Below are 21653 nucleotides of genomic sequence, written 5' to 3' on the forward strand. Positions count from 1 at the left end.
GAACTTTAGAAAGAGAGTTGAAGCTTAGTGTTTTTCTCCTGTTGTTAATACTGTTGCTTGTAGGGTGAATACTTTGTGTGTAGGGTTAAGTTTTTTGGTTGGAACTTTAGGAAGAGAGTTGAAGCTTAGGAATTGTTTCTCTTGTGGTTGCTCGTACTTATTACTTGTAAGGTGAATCCTTTTCAAGGGTATGTGTCTAAGTACTCTTGTTATTATTTTTGGCTATGTGCATTTGCTTTAAATGTAGAGACCGTTACAAATAACTTTTATGGATCACAGCTCTGTTGCATGACAAAATTTGAATGGTAGCCCGAAGATTTAACGAGAAATTGTGTGATTTTTGAATGCATGGCTCACTAGCGGCCAGTGCACCTCGTACATGTCAATCTACCATCTGGTCGTGTCCCCCGTGGCAGATCTAGGGGATACCAGCGCGTCGAGAGCGGTGGATCTCATCGGTGGTCGCGTCCATGTGGCGGATCTGGGACGGCGACGTGTCAAGGGCGACAGAGCTCGGCAGCACACGCGTTCACGAGACAGATCTAGAGGGCAGTGGTCAGCCTCGCAGGCAGCGGGTTAGGGACAGTGGCGATTACTGGCCTTGGCAGGCGACCTCAACTTTCTCCGGCGTCATTCTCTCTTCTCTCTCACTTTCTCTCTGGCATCTCTCTCCTCTCTCTCGCTTTCTGAAAAAGCCACTTGTGCCCTCTGCAATGCACACGTGCCTCTGTAGGGGCATGGTCTATGGCAAGATGGTGTGCCGGCTCTAACGTGGTAGGCTAGAGCTACACACCATGTTAAAACGTTGTGCATGCACTTAAAATCCATCGGGCACAAGACAAATATAGCACGACGACATGCATCATCTGCAACCTTGCACCCGCGGGCTGCGGTAGAGGAGACGACGAGCACACCAAGGCGGCATCGAAGGGGAAGATTGCCGGCCGTCGACAATAACCTGGTACGCCCAAATCTGGGACTACTCGTTCATTTCGACAATGTTAGTAGTAATTTCTTTTGGTTGATGTTTCTTGTGGGCAACTTACGCATATTGGAAAAAGAAAATCTCTTGATGAGATTCTCGGGCGTTCTTTTCATACCCAACGAGGATGGAACGAGACATGGCTGGAGTTTTTGGGTCTCAGTTGCATCCCTGATCAGAATTGGGGCAGACAGAATACAACAAAAGCTCAGTTTTCCAATGTGGTTCTTTTTTTTTTCTTCTCCTTTTCAACTATGATCTTCTTTGCAATTTACAATACGGTGAGGATTGAAAAGAACGACACCGGTGACCTGACACAGATGTGGAAAACCTTTTCCAGACGCTAAAGAGGAACACGAGCTTTTCAATAGCAGCTCGGGGACCTGACCAGGGGCATCCGACCCCTTCCATTACAATATAAATTTGATCCCCCAGAAAAAGGAGGGAGAAAATTGGAGAAAGAACCAATCAATCAAACCGAAGACCTAACAATAATAAATAACAAATGGACCTAACGATTACTGACCAGACTAGACGATGTGATTTGGTAAAAGAGCAAAGGAGAATGAGTAGTATGTACATGAGTTATGCACAGGTTGGAGATGAGTGGACAAAAGGAATGCAGAAGAGGTTTTGCGTTGAAAGGACCACCACCCTTGTTAGTCCTTTCTTCAGTGTAGGAAGTTAAAGCCAGAGTTCTCCCTGATCAAAGGAGGCATGTCAACGTCTGTTACCTCAATTTCTTTCATTGACTTTGAGATATCATCCACCGAAAACGGAATGCTGCAATTACAAGTACCATGGCCAATGTTAGAGAGCAAATATTTCAGGCGATGTTGACTTTTGTTGAAGTCGGCGTAAGGAAATAACCTTGAATCATCGTCCAGCAAGAAAGAACTGCTCACTGCATTGTTCGAGTCTTCTGTCATCATTATTCTCATACTTGAGATGACCTGTAACCATTTGTGTATCAACCAAAACAAAATTTAGCAATAAAGAAATATAGTAACTCCACTGCTTGACCCAGTAGCAGAAGTACATAGGAAAATTTGACAAGCAAGCAAAACAAGATTACCTCTGATGAAACTGTGTGAGTTCCATATTTATCATCCCAATACATTGTGCTGATTCGGTATAGCTGTTGTATGCTAAGGACCTGAAAGTTTGCAACATACATGACAAGTCAACCAACAAATGTCAATGGCTTGAGAAACTTAATTCAGTTCAAAGATCACTTACAGGGCATAAATCGTTGGTGATTTCTTTCAGTGTTTTCTTTGGCTTTTGATGAATTACCTAATAGTACAACCGATTAGAATATCCTATTTTGACCCAGAAAATTAAAAACAAAACATCCAATCAGTGCAGAACACTTACAAGGAATCCAACAGCCTGCCTAATATGCTTCAATTCTTCCCAGGAAGAACCTGCATACTGTATATACCACATATGTTAGCACCAAAACAAATGATCTCCAGGAAAATTAACAGGCCCATAAATACCTCCTCAGTCGCATAAATACACCACTGCTCTAATTCTGCCAGTCCAGCTTTGACATATTCTCCATTGCTAAATGAACAGCACTCTCGTCGAAGAAGCAGACTACAAGATAAGGAGTATCTCAAAATCCCAACAGGAGAGTATGTAGAACACATAAAGCAAAAGCCAAATCTTACCTGTTAAACAATTGAACATTAATAAACGAGAAGATTTGAGTGAAAACCTTGCTGATTAAGAATGAAGGGACCTGTTGCACATTTAAGATAGCACATATCAATGTCAACTCAATCAAAATAATGTGCGAGGATACGTGGCTTATACGTACATAATTGGCTTTCAGAACATTCAAGTAGTTTGTTAGAATTTTCACAATGCTCTGCCAATGGGCGATCAAGGTTTGTTGGGCCAAGGCATTTGCTTGAGAACGAGATCCTTTAATTAGACTCGCACGAGATGTTCTTGGTGCCTGCAAAAAATAAGCATCACAAAAATAAACCCGAAGTTCACTCTCTTCTTATAGAACAAAAGCCAGGCTAGTGCCCAATTCATACCTGTATGCAAAGACCAAGTAATGGAGATATCTCCTTCTTCAAGTTATCTCTGATCATGCCATAGATTTTCTCAAGGAAAGCTGTAAGCTGCTGCTTGAAAAGCAGAGCAGGATACTTGGCTTCAACTTGACGAAGATCACCTATCCCTGCCATCAAGCGGCTAGCCAGAAAAGGACGTCCAGCACTCTGTGGTGAAGCTCTCATTCCCTTTTATTTTCAGAAACAGTGAATTATTAACGTAAAAAAAAAGAAACAGTGAATTAAAAGATATTAAGAATAGAAAATCCTAATGGTAAACAAATAGGGATGAAATATGTTTTACCGAAAACACCCTCCCAAATGATGCAGCAGAAGACCTTCGCCTCTGAGGAGTGAGTCCAGCTGCTCCAGTTGTTTTCAACGTTCGTTGTAGTAGTAGGAGTAATGTGGAAGAATTTGAGAGCCAATATGCTAGTTTGTCGTTATTTTCCTGGGCCTTTGGAAAGTATTTAAACTTAGCTATATAGCAATATGACAAAACATAAAGGGTAAACGATCTTAATCTAAAAGTAATAGCAGTATTAGAAACTTTAAGCTCCAGTATTTCTGTTTTTCAATTTCTACCACCAAAGCAGATATCTGTACTAGGCAAACAAAATGTCATGTGCAGCTTTCCAGGAAAAGGGAGGAAAAGTGGAATACAAAAGAAATATATTATTTATTACCTCTATAGCAGTGCCTATTGTTTGAATTATACGGTCAAAAACACCAGTTCTTTCAACTTCAAATGATCTCCAATGTAGAAGGCACCTGTATATAAGGCAAGCAGCAATAGGCCTCCCGCTGGAGAATCCCAGATCTTGTGATACACATTTGATCAGCATGTCTTGGTTTTCCTGAAGCATAAAACAAATACAGGATGAAAAAATAATTCGTACTTGACATAACTTCAGGACCAAATAAACAAAGGTGTGTAATTTGCTTTAGGACAGAAATGTCAAACAAACAATGGAGTAAACCCAAATAAGAAAAGGCACACCTGTTGCTTCTCATTGAGTGACTTTTGTGGCTTCTCCTCAGTCTCAGGCTCTTTCAGGTTGAGTGAGATAGGGGTGACATCCTACACAGAGATACCTAATGTCAGTAACTTTTGAATTAATATCAAATGAATACATTGTTCTTTCCACTTACAGGTAATGGTTTCACTTCTCCATATGGAGCTACACCATTCTCCGGAGTTTTCAGCTAGCAAAGCACAATTGATTTGAAATATTAGGCCATCATGATGAAATTTGAACAGAATTATATTAATACAGAATGTAAGTACTCAGGGTCATGGAATACTTGGAAGGGAGACTTAGGATATGCAGCTAATGATTTTGCAGTAGGAGAAATAGCAACAGCCTGTTGACGTAGCACTTTGTTCTCAGACTCCATGTTAGTTGCTTTCTCTTCCAGCCTGTGCTCAATTTTACAAAAATGTCCAATTCAGGATAAAGAAAAAGGTGCTAATACATGTATAGACAGAGGGATCATCCTTCACAAAAGCAAAACATTAGAAACATCAAAATGAAATAACAACTGGTAGCATTGTTTACACTGCACCTCTGGACAGAATCCTGAAGTTGCTCAATCTTTTTCTCTGCGCCTTCAAATTTCTTGGTTAGTTCTTCATTTCTCTGTTCAGCTTCAGCATATTCTTTCTTGGCAGCTTCTGTTGCTTGCCTTTCTGTTTGCAGCAAAGCCTGCAAATATGACAGTCAGGCATAAGTTCAACTATACAACAAACGTATACTACAATCATTGTCTTTGCCTCTTTGTCTGAAATGAGTGGCAAATTGTGGAATGGGGTTTCTAAGACAAACAAGGATTTCCTCAAATTTGCACACATAACAGAAACCACATGACCTCTTTCCCACTAAACACTTAGAGCCTGTTTGGGGGAGCTTCTCCCAGCTACAGCTTTTCCTAGAAGCTGCCCCAAACGGTCCACAGTTTCTGAGAATCTATAGCTACAGATTCTGGAAAATGAACTAAGAATCCAGAATCTGGAGAAGCTGGGTTTAGGAGTTTTTCCAGATTCTCAGAAGCTGGCTACGAAGCAGCTGCTTCTCAGAATCTAAAGCTCCCCCAAACAGGCCCTTAATAACATTTCCTTCATAGGATAAGCAAAATATGGCATAAACCTTGCAAATTTTCACAAGGCAGCTTACTCGGTTCAGATAAATGTAGAAGTTAATATTGTTGTCAATGGAAAATGTCCCAAATAAAGACCGGTATACTGAAAGATCAGCGTAAAAACAAGGTCCATATAATGCATGCACCAACTATTGAAAAACACTTACAGCAACTACCAGGGGAAAAAATAACTGCATGGGACACGAAGAAATGGTTCAGACTCAGATTCTACCATACCTTCAGTTGTTCAAGCTCAGCTGTGAGTGAGTTAATCTTTTCCGTGTCTTCAACCAATACAGGGGTCTCTTTGATTAAAGGAGGTGCCTCTTCTATTGCCTTTCTAGCTGCTTCTCTTTCCTTAACAATCATAGCCTTTGCTTCTTCAACTTGCTGTTGCATATCATGCAGTGTCTCTTGCAGCTTAGCAATTTCCTGGGCTTTTGCCTCCTCAAGGTCAGTCTGCAAATTGAGAATGTTACACGTAAGCCTCAAGTGCCAAATGAACAAGGGACAGATACCATGTCATGGGTCATTGGGTTGGGAGGCTAAGGCCCACAGCCAACCAATTCTCTTGCGGATGAACAGTACCCTCGTGGTACTGTACCACCAGTTAGTGTGGGTTAGAGTTAGGATAAGATTAGGTTGAGTCCTTTCTTAGGGGTTAAAGTCTGTCATATGGGACTGTATCCATCTTTCATTAAGCAATGAATAAGAGTCAGTCTCCCCTAAGTTCCCTCTCTCATCCTAGCAGCTGCCCCCCGGCTATCCTTAATCCATATGAACCCTGGCCCATGACATACCCTTAATCGCTTCTCCAGTCCAAGGCGCCATGTCAGCTCTTCAACACGCTTCTCAAGTTTATCCTTGGCCTCCTTGAGGGCGCCTGTTTCTCTTGCAGCCTGCAAAGGATTCATGGATAAACACAACAATGACATTCATGGATAAACACGACAATGACATTTGCTGTGCTAAACAACACTTGAAGATTGGAAAGGGATAACAAGGTACCATTTTGAGTTTTCTAAGCTCTCTTCTTGCAAGCCTTTGTCTCCATGCACACTGATAAGTAAGAGCTGCTCCTTGCAGATTCTTGTAATGAGCATAGTCTCTGTGGCAGCGCCATCGTGCCTATGTTTAAAATACCACATCACAATACTACAATGATTGTTTCGCTTCTTTACAACAAAGGAAAACAATAAATAGAGCAGTGCAGTTTCAGAAATACGATGAACCTAAACTTCTCAAGCCATGGCATAATTTGTAAAACTGATGAAGTACTATTACAAAAACAATGTAATTGAAATCATACATACCTGGATATGGACAGCTGCTTTAGTTTCCTTTCTGAATCTGAATTCTTTGCGAGCAGACATTGCCCTTAATCCTGTCTGCAATGTGATTGCAGCCTCCTGTAGTTGTAAATAAGACACACGAGCTTTATGACGACGAATATTCTTTTGTATCTTCACTGCTGATGCTTCCCGCCTCATGCACTCGTACGATTTACGGGCCAAAGTTCCTATATTACAGAAGGGAAAAGGACAGCTGCATAAAATATGTCCAATGCTGCAGAAACTGCATTACAGAAGGGGGAGAAGTACCTCTAACGAAAGACTGTAGCTGTGTTGCTGATCTTCTGAGCAAAACAAACTGTTTCCGTGCAATATATGTACAGATTTGTCTCTGTATAATTCTTGCCGCTCTTCCTAGCACTTCAGCTCTTCGTGCATCCAGATCAGCCATCTGTCCAGCTCTCAGAAATACCTTTGTTTTTCCAATCTGAAAGACAACAAAGAGATTATGTAAGAGCTAACCAAAGGCAACAATAAAGACTCAAAACTGTATACACAGCATGCATCTTTTTCCAGCATTGCTATGTGATAAAATTCACTGATTCAGTGATTCCATCAGCACAATGACTCAAATCATATACACAACATGGTCATTTAGCATCTGTTGCATGTGTTACCTGGTAGTTGTCCAGCCCCATCTTTTCCAAAATCTTCTGGCATGCAATTTTATCATCATTGCTAGGTAAAAGAACAAAATAAAAGTGAATAGCTTGAAACATCAAAGAAATACCAAACAGATGAGCAAAAACTCCATGTTGCTTTCAGCTGGATTGCTTACCTTCCTTCTAGAACTTCAGGAGCAAGAACACCAAAGCGATTAACAAATTCATAAAATGTTTTCCTTGTGGGATATCCAGCACAGCTGATCCTGATAGCTTCAAGAACACCCTGCAATATGTCAGAATTAGTTCACCAGAAGCTAACATAACAACAAAAAGAGAGTATATGAATCTTACTCCACATCGCAGTTGCTGTATAACATTTGTGTTCTCAAAAATGGCTGGCTTTAGGAGGTTATTTGGCTTCACACATCTAATGTAATGGGGTTCTGTTGAGCTCAAAGTCTCCATGAGAGATTGAAGTTGCAGCTGAGAGTTGTACAGCAGGAATGTCAACACAGAAAGGTCAGCGGCATTGTAAACAAGATATACTTTCTCAGATAGAAATAAAGCAAGACTTCAGCACTAAATTTTAATCATATTATGCTATCACATGAAATTATTTTGGAAGGAATTTTCTCCACATTACAATATGCATGCAGACCTAATGGTTATGTCACTATGTACAGCAGGAGGAATTGAGCAACAGTGTTGTCATACACCGCCATCATGGCAATCAAGGAGAGCTTGAAGAGAAGGTCGGAAGGATATGAATAACAGTGATGTGGCGACATATATAACATTTACAAAGGATGCATATATTAACTTCTGATACAGTACATCAGTACCATAACATATGTGATATGTTATCCGTGATTTATAATATTTTGATTCACACACCAGATGTCCGTGCATTCCAAACACTGTTTTGACAAAACAAGTATGAGCTAATGTGACAGCACAACATGATAGAGTCACTGGTTCTTCTAGCACTAAATAATATTTTGGAGATTATATTTCAAATGAATGGACTGATGCATCCAGTATTCCAGTAGAATATACTGTGTGGCAATAATAGCTTCCAAAGAAACAGATGATTCATTTTAAGGCTACAAACAAGATGGGATGTGTAAGTAAGGTATTGTGGTAATTAGAACAAAATCATGTAAAGTTTCACCTTAAAACGTGACCCGATTGATGAAAATTTTGAAGATTTTGCTGTTTCTTCAGGGAGGGCAGGAAACAAAGCAGCTACGAAAGGACAAGAAGAAGCATTCAGCAAATCTTGATGTTCAGCCACTACATAATCTTTGTTCTTGTCTAGGAAAAAATCAGCCTGGTATGTCACCTGTGGATGATACACAACTATGTCTAATTAGTATGATGGTTACCTTTTGCAATAATATACTTATCTTATAATGAGGAAGACTTACATCACCAGCATAATGAACAATTGTAAAATCTGTGCGTGAAAGCTTCGGTTTGGCAAACCGCTTGTTATTTTTAAACGTTGTATACAACTTCTGTGCAAATGTCTCATGTGTCGATCTAGGAAACATACTGTGAACAAAATTTGCAAAACATAATTAGTTCACAAGCAGTTACATGTCACAGATGAAATAATCTATATTCAATCCAGATGTCATGATGATTGAAGAAATCTATGTTGGTTGCAAGTGGTTTGGAATGATAATTGTGAGTTCCAAAACATACCATGCTTCATCCAGAAGTGCGATCAAACCACCTTTCTGTAAGTAGGGAAACATGCGTTATAGCCATTGTATATTACTCTAAAATAAAACGATTATAACAAACAATATGTTGTTTGTATATTACTCTAAAATAAAACGATTATAGCAAACAATATGTTGTTTCCAATTTCCGCAATCAAAGACTAAATGGTTGTGTGGCCAAGCCTTGAATTTACTAGAACTAGAAGCATGACATGTATTAAGGAAATCTGCAAAGCTCACCATAGCTAGGACACTTCCTTTTATCAACAACATACCATTGGGCACAAGTCTGTTGAAACATTATATGCACTGCAAGTACAATATTACCCAAAAGACCCTTTAACAACCTGAGGACATAACCCAAACAACCCAACTAATTTAAAAAATCCATGAAATTGGTAAACTCTCAGATGGTAGGGCCATGAAGGTTTAAAACTTGCAGAACAGATTTTCCTCTAGCCTAAGTTAAGCTATCTCAAGCAGCAAATGTCAAACAGCCTAGGAGCCTGAACAATAATCATTTCAAAATGAGAACACGAATTGGATCATTTTCTCACTGATTTATAATTGCTGACACTGTTATTGGCAGAAATAGATCAACAATTACCCTGTATGGAAAATTGTACAAACCTCATTACCTGACCAACATTTGCAGGATGATAATAGGCTTTTTGGAAAATTTTATCTCATATCTTAATCTGATATTCCGAAAACCTTATACGGGCAGTAGATAAATTTAGCATGTATTTATATACTCTTTTGCAGAGCTTATACCATAAGCTCTTTGCAACATGTGTGCCATCTCATACCATGTAAGATATGATGAAATGTGTACCTTCTCAATCAAGTCTAACACATCTTGATTATCAACAAACTCTATGTAACTCCAGTTTATCTCTTCTCTGGTGTATTCTTCTTGTTCCATTTTGAACACATGCTGCAGGGCAAACATCTCATATTAGACACAAACCAGCAATCTCTAGAGCAAAGCTCAATTTCAAGAACTAATTCAAGATGTACCTGGTTAAAATGTTGTTGCAACTTTTCGTTTGTATAATTGATGCACAACTGCTCAAAACTGTTTAGAGGAGTACAACACATTGCTGTTTTAGCATATGTTATGGGTTGGATTTTTCACCTAGTTTGAACTTTGAAAAAGGTGCAAAACACTAACCTGTTAATTTTGAAACTCTCGAAACCATAAATATCAAGAACACCAATCAACTGTTTCGAGTTTGGGTCCTGTCCAATGGAGACATTGATCTTCTCCACAATCCTGTGCACAAGATAACAGTAACAGTGGGGAAATTTCAAGATCCAAATTTGAAATCTAATTGAGTTTTTCAGCCAGAGAAAAGGGAAAAGATCATTACCAATCAAACAATCGTGAATATATTGTTTTTGCTAATGCATCTCTGCTAACAAGTGCAGAAGCAGGATCAAGCGTTCTAGTTATAATTTCTTCAGGAGTAACTATAACTCGTGTTATCAGTGCTTTTTCCAGATTATCACAATCACATCTGTAAGAAACTTTAGTCGTTAGCAATTGCACTTTTGGCCACACTGAACAAATATGAAAGGAATAAAAGGAGAAATTTACTCACTTCAACAGTTCTGCTGCTGTGTTAAGGTGGAATCTGGATTTGTCATCCTTGATTACAGATGAATCAATTTCTGTTCCTTTGGCGAAATTTATGTTTCCAAGATGAAGTATAGCAGCTACAACCCTGAATATAGCTTCCTGTAATATAATTTGGTAATTATGTATGCCATTTCTCCTCGAACTAGTATTTTAAATAGCTTCGGTCCTTCAGGACAATACAATACAAACCTGCTCTTCCTCATTGATTCCAACTATGTCCATGGCCCTTCTTGTTGCTAAATATTCTTCAGCGTCATTAATTCCTTCTACTTCAATACAGCTTGACTGATTGAGGTAATGGAAAGATCTAGCATCAGCCAACTTATACCTCTGAATATCCTGCATATTATGTACATCCATAGTAAAGAATGTCCTTTAGGGCTTAGGCTACATTGAGTTCCATGTTCAAAACAGAGATGAATGGTCATATAATTATCAGCAACTCAATACAAAACATACCTCTGGGGGTGCAGCACAAAGGAAATAGAAGCAATGATAATTTCTCTCTGGAGTATTTATTTGGCATACACGGGATCTTTCCAACAAGTAAGTTCTGATAGCAGCTCCTGATATGCGTCCAGTCTTGTCGAATTGGATCTCAACAAACTTACCAAAGCGACTTTACAAGAATTGTAGAGCACATGAGGATTTCACAAAACCAATTGGTAATGTCCAAAACTCCAAATAAAGCAAGAAAAATTGTCAATGACAGGAAAAGAAAATAACTAACCTCGAGTTATTGTTCCGCACAGTCTTTGCATTACCAAAAGCTTCAAGAACTGGGTTTGACTAAAATTATATGGTTTATAAGGAAATCAGCTACCGCAAGTTCTTTTTTTTTATTTGAAAGATAAATTAATGTGCAGACCAAGCAAAGGTTAAATGAATTACCTCTAGAACTTGCTGTTCTACAGTTCTTCCTTCTACTCCTGATCGCCCACCTAGGTGTGCCAGATATCTCATAAGCATCTTTGTTGTTTCAGTCTTGCCAGCACCACTTTCACCACTGACCAATATAGAGTTGCTTTTCCCTTCATTTATCATTGCCCTGGTTGCTCACATTAATAGGTCACATCAGGCCGATGTAGGTATATAGAAAGTACATTTCGCTGACAGGGTCATATATTTGTCAATATAAATATTATGCAACAGTTCACCTGTAAGCAACATCTGCAACAGCAAAGACATGAGGACTCAGCTCCCCAAAATCTGCACCTTTGTATTGTTCCATCATATGGGTATCATAGAGATGTGGCAATCTTTGAAATGGGTTTACCGCAATCAAAATGCTGCCAGTGTAAGTCTGAAATGCAACAGAATGATTACTATGTGCTAGTCATGTGGTGCATCTACAGTGAGATTTTGGGCAGAAAAGATAAGGCACTCACATATATTTCATTTAGCTCATAACGGGTAGCAAGATTCTGTAGAACACCAGGTTCATGTAAGTAAGATAATCTTGTCATATCATCCACTCCTCCTGGTGGAGCTTCCATATCCTTGGGGAATACTTTTGATTTATTTGTAGTAATCTGTGCAAAAGCATTGCTTGTGATGAAACTCATAGTTCATTTTATGTCAAAAAGACAGAACCCATAGTAACAGTCAAGCCACATGTAAAATAATTAAACAGTACTATAAAGTTCTCCTTTTATATTAAAACAAAACAACACAGGTTCATTCAAGGATTTTAAGGAAATACTAAGAACTAGATAGAGATGATCTGCAGAATGCAAGATAAGAAATTGCAAACTGTACCTTTTTCCCATTTGAAGTCTGCACATGAACGTCATTGTCTTTTATGCTAACAACATCCCCATCTATCCAGGCTAGAGTTGGGTCCTCAACCCAAACATGAGAACCAACAATAATATTAACAGGAGTTCCCTGCAAAACACATGGTGCAGCAATCAAAGAGATGCCTTGATTAAACAGAAGAGTAACTAAAGGTTTTGATGGATGATCTAATAAAGTAATATTCCTCGCTCATTTTCATGCAGAGGGTTGTGTTACACCTTGTAAAATTTTCATACATGACTGATAAAGGAGAGAGTCGTGTAAGTATGTTGGACATGACAGAACAAAAGAAAAATTCACGATGAATTGCTACCAACTACCAACTGCACCAGGCATCAGATACTCAGGGTTGACAAATATGCCATATCCCTAAAAGGCTTTTGAAGAAACTGGGATTTTAGCCAGAAGGTAAAGATAAGACTTGCTTTAGCGGAATGAGTGATTCAATGTCCTCTTCTTCTTTTTATCTCTCTAACATGAAGGCCATAGGTAGATTCATACTTCTTAGTAGATCTGGCAGGTGAAATTTGGTTAACAATTCCTCTGATGACTGTATCCTATACACACTAATTGTAGTTAGTGCTAATTCTCTCGTCTGACACATCACCTCAATTTCTTTTAGCCTTTTAGATGATTGATCTAAGGTACGAATTGTCTCTCTTCTCCATACCATGCATATCAATAATGTACAGCTTTTGGAGAGATAATCAAAGTGCAACTTGTACCAAGCACATGAAGTGAACCATTTGGTAACAACAGATATCGATGCCACACATTATGCCTACCATTTTACCATGCATTTCCAACAGCAGCACGCAGGGTCTCATCTAGAAGATTCATAAGATTTAGAAACCAGAACACAACAAGATCAGACTAACATTCACTCCACTAGTCCACTTACCATGCAGTAGATCAAAATCAGTTTTTTCATATGCAAACTTGTGAGTGCTTGAAAACCTTAGTATTTGACTTTTGCGGTATCAGAGTATCATCATACGAAAACCTTAGTATTTAAGTTTTGCAAAGTATAATAGTATTTCCTTACTAGCTGTCTCAAAACCTTAGTATTAAGTTAACTTAATCCATACTACTTGGTTCAAAACCTTAGTATTTACGTTTCACAAGGTGTTATAATATTTAAGCATAACCCTAGCTAGTTGGTTAAAAAACATGAAAATAAAGCGGTCTCCTCAAATGGTTTTAGTTAGAGCTTCACAAATGCATATTCGAGTTCAGAAAATCATGTGTAAGGAGTTAGGAGTCAGGACCTAAAAACTGCTCATAATGCATATAACAATATATGGTTCCATTTTGAACATCACCTAGGCAAATTCAACAAGCAAATCAAAAGTAAAACACAAGGGAATGTTTCACACAAAGCTATTCATAAATCTCATTCCACGTCCTTCATATTACTGCAGAATCAACTTCTTTGTGAAGGCCAAACATTGTTGTCGTCAATGTCAAGGAGTTGTTTCGTCACCTATTAAGTGAGTAGTAGCAAAGTTCCAAACCATGTTGCCCTATCCTAAATCTGCATGAGTCTAGGTTTCTCTTTAGGTGACTCCCATAGCTTACCTTTCGGCCTCTGTGCCGCTGCCAAAAATTGAAGTTCATAACTTAATTTTGGAGTTAATTTTGGGGCTTTTTCATCGTAATTTATTTTCCAGCATTGATTTCTGAATTGCTAAGGGCACATGCATAAAAGTTTTACCTATAAATTATTTTTTGGTTGCTGACAAGCCGTTACGGCTTATAATCAGCAGACACCAAAAATAGCAGCTAAAGGATTTCAAAAGTTGCAACTACACTACTGTGGGCGATGGAGCATCGTGAAGTAGCTGATTACCGATTACTCCTAGCATCTCACCGATGGCTCCATCCAAGCCATGAGAGCTAATCCAAAACTCCGAACAGCAGCAAACTAACATCCGATCCGAACCCATCAAAACCGACGCGGCTGCTAGTATCATTGAGGAAAGCAAGAGGAAGCACGCGATCCGTAACAGTACCATGGGCGGATCAGCCTCGGATCGGAGGGGGCCACGAATCCGTCAGCTCCAGCAGAAGGATCCTGCCACCGGCGAGACCCGGGCGCCCGTCTCAGGGACCAATCCGAGAGGTCTCTCGCCGCCCCCCCTGCTTCGCCACCTACCCCACCTCGCAGCTTGGGTTGCTTCCACCACTCCTCTCCCTTATCCTCCGCCCCCGCCTCCCTCCCCTCCCCTGCTCTCTTCTACGGTTGCTTCGAGCGCCCTGTGGCTCCGCCGCAGCCGGCGATGAGGGTTTCGTCGGCGGCGGCGACGGCGGGGGGCTGGAGTCGTGGAGCCTGGAGGGAGGGGGGAAAGGACAGAAATGGTAATTACAGGCTGTTTATGGTTTTTTTGAAAGAATCGAGGAATTCTGCTCTTCTCTCTCCTGGCTGACATGCGCTGTCTCCGGACGGCAACTAAACAAAAATACCTTTTTGCTTCGAGGACCTGAAATTTCTGGGAATTGCGTATTCATCCTCTTAGAGCAAGTTCTGACAGTATAGCCAATTGCTAACTTCAATTTAGGTCATGTTTAGTCCCAAAAATTTTTCCCAAAAATATCGTATCGAATCTTTGGACACCTAAATAAAGCATTTAAACATTAAAACTAATTATACAGTTATGGCAGAAATCGCGAGATGAATCTTTTGAGTCTAATTAGTACATGATTAATTATAAGTGCTACAGTAATCAATATGTGCTAATGATGGATTAATTAGACTCAAAAGATTCGTCTCGCGGTTTCCAGAAGGAATCTAAAATTTATTTTGTAATTAGACTACGTTTAATACTTCAAGTGCATGACCGTACGCGTCAAGTGACCACTCTCCCAAAAAAATTTCCTAACTAAACCCGGCCTTATTTATAGTCAATCTAAGGGTAGGTACAGTAGCAGACTATAAGCTAGTTATAAGCATATTTTAAGGAGATAAGAAATGAGAGAAAAGAGTAACGGCTGTAGATTTGTAGCTAGCTGCAGCATGGACTCCAAGACATACGTGTGCATGATAGCTATTGTATGAATTGGCTATTATGTTAGCTATAAACGATTTGGAGCCAGCAGTTGGCTCTACTACTGAACTTGCTCTAATAACCTTCACACAATAGTTGCCTACAAACATATACTACCATATTCCACATGTCATACATACATTGTGTCTTGGACTCCATGCTACAGCTGGCTACAAATATGTAGCTCACTCATCTTCTCTTTTCTCTCTTATCCCCTTAAAATATGTTTATAGATGGCTTATCCATAGTCTTGTATGGTATTCACTGAGCGAGTAAAAAACATGCTTATATGAAAGATGGATCATACATGGATGATATAGTATATATTTATATGCAAATACTATATAAGTTGAACTAAATATGTATAAGAGGTGGATCATATAATAATAATATAACATATATTTATATATAACTATTATATAAGTTGGACATAAACATATATTATATAATTAATGTATGGTTCATCTCTCATATATATTTAGTATTTTTGAGCTTATGATGTAGCTGTGAATATGTAGTTCATTTTTCTTCTCTCTTTTTCTCTCTTCTCCATATAATCACAAATATAACGTGGTAATTTTAGAGCATATTTATATTACTTGTTGTACTGGCTCTTAGCCTTCTCAAGCTTAGGATGCCTTCTTTCCCTCCTCCCAACCTCCCATCCCTCGATTTCCATACAAACGCTCCTGAAATATTAAATGGTATATTTTAAAACAAGTTTTTCATAGTAAATTTGTTTTTAAATATTTATGTTCATATATTTTTAAGTTTTTACTGATAGTAAATTAATCGTGCGCTAATTGGTAAAATTGTTTTGCATGCAGTTGAGTTAAGGCATATTTGTTTTAGAGGAAAATGAATTAGAAGTATTAATTTATATGAAAATCATTCGGTGTGTAAGAATAGGCATAGAAAAAAACAATGAAACTTTCTCTTTTCTAAAAGTTGTAGACAGAAAACATATGAAGATTTCTATCTCACCAAATCTCTTGAAAAAAAATATAAATTGATGTGTGGATCTATTTTTGTTCCTCTCATTTTTTAAAACTAGTTGAAATTTCTCCAAAGCAAAACAGCCCGAAGTTACTAACTCAGATGCTCGAACGCAGCCTTAGTCCTTATAGTTGAAAAGAAAATAAAAGATACAAACATTATTGGATATTCTGTACTTCCAAGTGCTGTAACTTCCACGTTGCTTTTTACTATGTACATTATTTTCGTGAGATTTAACAGTATTTTTTTTTATCGCTCATAGTAGGATAACTAGTAACGGCAAGTAAAAAAAAGAGGCTTTTTATAATCTTTTGTATTAGCATCCCATTTGCATTGGGGATGCTTTACGCTACACGTTGTTAAGCATAAATTATAGCAATCTTATATAATTTAAAGTACTATTGCACTGTACTTTCGTCGCAATACACGACATTAGCAAACAAACTTTCGTTGGCTATGCCACTAATCCGAACATCTTTGTTATAACTCTAGCAATATTGATGTTGGACTTTCCAATCTTTCTCGTTGTCCGTATAAACTGTAGAGTTAATGTAGGACAGAAGACCGTATAAACTTTTATATTTGAAGACGAGGAGAATCTTATAAGGCTAGTCTCAATTGGGTTTCATGAAGATGTTATGCACATTAATTAGGTGACACGCTATTACAAAATGGAATATTTATATAAAACTGGGATGAGATAGAAAGAATTAGTTTTATGGTCATGAAATGTTTGAGCATTGTTAACGAGTCTTCAGTAACGCAATGAAACTCGTATTGAGATGTTTGAGGTGTTTCATACAATCAAACAATGTCTGCATTGCAATTAAACTTTCAATAGTAATTAAAATGATTTATTTGATTCGTCTCGCGGTTTCCAGAAGGAATCTAAAATTTATTTTGTAATTAGACTACGTTTAATACTTCAAGTGCATGACCGTACGCGTCAAGTGACCACTCTCCCAAAAAAATTTCCTAACTAAACCCGGCCTTATTTATAGTCAATCTAAGGGTAGGTACAGTAGCAGACTATAAGCTAGTTATAAGCATATTTTAAGGAGATAAGAAATGAGAGAAAAGAGTAACGGCTGTAGATTTGTAGCTAGCTGCAGCATGGACTCCAAGACATACGTGTGCATGATAGCTATTGTATGAATTGGCTATTATGTTAGCTATAAACGATTTGGAGCCAGCAGTTGGCTCTACTACTGAACTTGCTCTAATAACCTTCACACAATAGTTGCCTACAAACATATACTACCATATTCCACATGTCATACATACATTGTGTCTTGGACTCCATGCTACAGCTGGCTACAAATATGTAGCTCACTCATCTTCTCTTTTCTCTCTTATCCCCTTAAAATATGTTTATAGATGGCTTATCCATAGTCTTGTATGGTATTCACTGAGCGAGTAAAAAACATGCTTATATGAAAGATGGATCATACATGGATGATATAGTATATATTTATATGCAAATACTATATAAGTTGAACTAAATATGTATAAGAGGTGGATCATATAATAATAATATAACATATATTTATATATAACTATTATATAAGTTGGACATAAACATATATTATATAATTAATGTATGGTTCATCTCTCATATATATTTAGTATTTTTGAGCTTATGATGTAGCTGTGAATATGTAGTTCATTTTTCTTCTCTCTTTTTCTCTCTTCTCCATATAATCACAAATATAACGTGGTAATTTTAGAGCATATTTATATTACTTGTTGTACTGGCTCTTAGCCTTCTCAAGCTTAGGATGCCTTCTTTCCCTCCTCCCAACCTCCCATCCCTCGATTTCCATACAAACGCTCCTGAAATATTAAATGGTATATTTTAAAACAAGTTTTTCATAGTAAATTTGTTTTTAAATATTTATGTTCATATATTTTTAAGTTTTTACTGATAGTAAATTAATCGTGCGCTAATTGGTAAAATTGTTTTGCATGCAGTTGAGTTAAGGCATATTTGTTTTAGAGGAAAATGAATTAGAAGTATTAATTTATATGAAAATCATTCGGTGTGTAAGAATAGGCATAGAAAAAAACAATGAAACTTTCTCTTTTCTAAAAGTTGTAGACAGAAAACATATGAAGATTTCTATCTCACCAAATCTCTTGAAAAAAAATATAAATTGATGTGTGGATCTATTTTTGTTCCTCTCATTTTTTAAAACTAGTTGAAATTTCTCCAAAGCAAAACAGCCCGAAGTTACTAACTCAGATGCTCGAACGCAGCCTTAGTCCTTATAGTTGAAAAGAAAATAAAAGATACAAACATTATTGGATATTCTGTACTTCCAAGTGCTGTAACTTCCACGTTGCTTTTTACTATGTACATTATTTTCGTGAGATTTAACAGTATTTTTTTTTATCGCTCATAGTAGGATAACTAGTAACGGCAAGTAAAAAAAAGAGGCTTTTTATAATCTTTTGTATTAGCATCCCATTTGCATTGGGGATGCTTTACGCTACACGTTGTTAAGCATAAATTATAGCAATCTTATATAATTTAAAGTACTATTGCACTGTACTTTCGTCGCAATACACGACATTAGCAAACAAACTTTCGTTGGCTATGCCACTAATCCGAACATCTTTGTTATAACTCTAGCAATATTGATGTTGGACTTTCCAATCTTTCTCGTTGTCCGTATAAACTGTAGAGTTAATGTAGGACAGAAGACCGTATAAACTTTTATATTTGAAGACGAGGAGAATCTTATAAGGCTAGTCTCAATTGGGTTTCATGAAGATGTTATGCACATTAATTAGGTGACACGCTATTACAAAATGGAATATTTATATAAAACTGGGATGAGATAGAAAGAATTAGTTTTATGGTCATGAAATGTTTGAGCATTGTTAACGAGTCTTCAGTAACGCAATGAAACTCGTATTGAGATGTTTGAGGTGTTTCATACAATCAAACAATGTCTGCATTGCAATTAAACTTTCAATAGTAATTAAAATGATTTATTTAGCTTTAAAAATGGTACAGTGAAACATTACATTGTAAGTAGTTATTTTATGCATCGTTTTATCGAGCTAGATATTTTAAAAACTGTATAGTGAAATTAGACATCAAGACTAGCCTAAGCACAGTTTGGCTGCTAGGACCAAGATAGCAGGACGGATGAAGGACAGAAAAAGAACAGGAAAAAAAAAAGGAAAAAAAAAGAAAGAAAGAAACAGAAAAGAACGGTTAGAGGGAGGAGGGCTCCAGTTGCAAATTCCCAATCTTGTGTGAGCTGTGACCGTCAAGGCATCATCAACCACACCAGAGACAGCACCGACCGGTGTCCAATAGTTTTTCTTTACTCCGCCCCTACCCGTGAGGGGCGGCACGCTTTCGGCCGCCACCACCAACACAACCCGACCCAACCGCCGTGACCCCGTCAGCGGAAGCTGGCAGCAAGAGCGAGCGAAGCGTGCCGCGTTGGTTTTCCGCGGCGTGACGGGAGCGCCACCGACTGATCGTACTGGATGAGACGAGCACGAGACGAGACGAGACTGCCCCCTCCGCCCGCGGCATCGTGTGGCGCAGGGCGCAGCTCGCGTGGGCTTTTGCTGCATCCGCGTCCGGGTCAGGAAACTCTTGTCGATTCCATTACTTGGGTCTAGATTTTCTTTTTATACTCTAGCCCTTTTCAAAAATCTATTTCAATATAAAGCCCTATAAAAATTTAGAGAAAATTTTATCTATACCAACGATATAAAAAATACCACAAAAATTTCTACATTCCTAACAGCACCACGGAACTCAACGGGAGTGAAACGGAGTGGAACAAAAAATAGCGTTCACATTTTATAGGACCAAACTACCCCTATGTGCAGAGTGGAGAAGAGGAAGGGGGAGTTGGCCGCTGGGCGAGCAGGATTGGCCGGCGGCCTGGGTGTCGGCCAGCGACTGGCGGGGCATCGGCCGTCGAGCGGAGCATCGGCCGGCGGGGCCAAGGTCGTCGGCAGGCGGGGCATCGGCGACAGCAGACAGGGCATCGGTCGCCGGCGAAGCATCGGCGCCGACAGGTGGGGCGTGGCCGCCGAGCGAATCGTCGGCCGGCGGGGCGGCAGCTAGCGGGCGGGGCAGCGGCCGGCGGGCTGGACAGCAGATGGCGGGCGAGTGTCGGCAAGTGACCGACCAAGCCGGGACCATCGTCGCCCAGATCCGACTTCTCTAAGTTTTGTTCGATGATTTTTTTTGAACGGGGTTTAAGAGAGGGTAAATATGTCTATCACGTAATTTTCCATGCCGTCCGGTTCCACTTCCGTTTTTTTGGTATTGTTGGAAAGGTAGGAAATTTTATGGTATTTTTTGGTACCGCTCAAAAGTTTATGGTATAGATGATTTTTTTCTAAAAAATTATTGCATAAATAGGTTTTAAAAATTGGCGCCGGCCTACGAGGCTGCTAGACATCTCAACTATATGTCATATTTGTTTCAGTTTAGGAATATTGCAATCTAAACTATAAAAAATAATATGAAACAAACTACTAAATTATTGTTATAACTTATTATAATCTATAGCCTAAATAATATTACAATATGATAAGCTCCTCTAAATATGCATTTTTAGAGTATTGGGTGGCTAAAGACTTATTACGCTTGCATACTTCAAAATAATTACCCGCCTTATTGTTTTTAAGAATGTTGTACTCATTCGTCTCATAGTACAGATCAAATCGATACTTTAATCTTACAAACCCACTAATCTAGGCCCTCCAATAATCTAGAAAAAACGAACAACTCATAGCTTATAATAATCCACTTTACAGTAATCCTGCTTATAATAATATAGCTCAATAATCCTAAGCGGACACAAACATGACCATAATCTCATTGGCGTCAAACCTCGATGCTAGTTTATAGGATGTCTGTCTCCTTCACCCAACCTCTGGTACTTTTATTCCATATTTAAGTACTTGAACCTACGATACTCTTATTTCATATTCAAGTATTACTTCAAAAATAGAAAAAAAATGCAAAAAGTGAAACAGAAAATGCTACTCTGTCAAACATATGACATAGGAAGAGGAGGGGCCCAAACCCTTATCATTTTAATAAATAAAAAACAAATTAAAGGAAATGACATGACACATCAATTTATCAAATTAGTGGAAGTAAACCATATGTGATACATTGAGTTTATTTTTTTATATAAATTTGACGGCAACGTCTATGTGATTCTAAGAGGGGTGGGAAGAGAAAGGTGGCAGAAAGTCTACACAAAAATGGACTAGCACCGAGGCTTGGGTTTTTTTTACACCGAGACCATCAACTT

At 38.5% G+C, this 21653-nt stretch overlaps 1 protein-coding gene and 1 long non-coding RNA gene across 2 annotated transcripts; one reads left to right on the forward strand and one right to left on the reverse strand.

Annotated features, from left to right (window-relative positions):
* The first annotated feature begins 769 nt into the window (after positions 1–769).
* LOC107303922 lies at positions 770–8406 on the forward strand. Its single transcript, XR_001549890.2, has 2 exons — positions 770–961; positions 8372–8406. It is a non-coding gene; the product is annotated as an uncharacterized LOC107303922 (long non-coding RNA).
* On the reverse strand, positions 1191–14722 carry LOC102716201 (myosin-17-like). The gene is made up of 39 exons (XM_015835241.2): positions 14326–14722; positions 12275–12403; positions 11905–12048; positions 11674–11819; positions 11408–11564; positions 11247–11305; positions 10976–11135; positions 10706–10855; positions 10479–10615; positions 10248–10394; positions 10049–10150; positions 9895–9952; positions 9710–9811; positions 8855–8889; positions 8575–8701; positions 8319–8489; positions 7499–7630; positions 7321–7430; positions 7160–7220; positions 6792–6969; positions 6504–6709; positions 6199–6318; positions 5991–6089; positions 5428–5649; positions 4618–4757; positions 4357–4471; positions 4204–4257; positions 4052–4132; positions 3738–3908; positions 3356–3508; positions 3034–3240; positions 2808–2948; positions 2659–2729; positions 2485–2584; positions 2360–2416; positions 2222–2278; positions 2058–2138; positions 1853–1935; positions 1191–1765 (listed from the first exon to the last, which is right to left on the reverse strand). The coding sequence occupies exons 1-39, from the start codon at positions 14326–14328 to the stop codon at positions 1654–1656; spliced, it is 4578 nt and encodes a 1525-aa protein (XP_015690727.1). The 5' UTR covers positions 14329–14722; the 3' UTR covers positions 1191–1653.
* Between the last annotated feature and the right edge of the window lie 6931 nt (positions 14723–21653).

This window comes from Oryza brachyantha, chromosome 3 (genome assembly GCF_000231095.2).
Source record: "Oryza brachyantha chromosome 3, ObraRS2, whole genome shotgun sequence".
NCBI classification, from domain to species: Eukaryota; Viridiplantae; Streptophyta; class Magnoliopsida; order Poales; family Poaceae; genus Oryza; species Oryza brachyantha.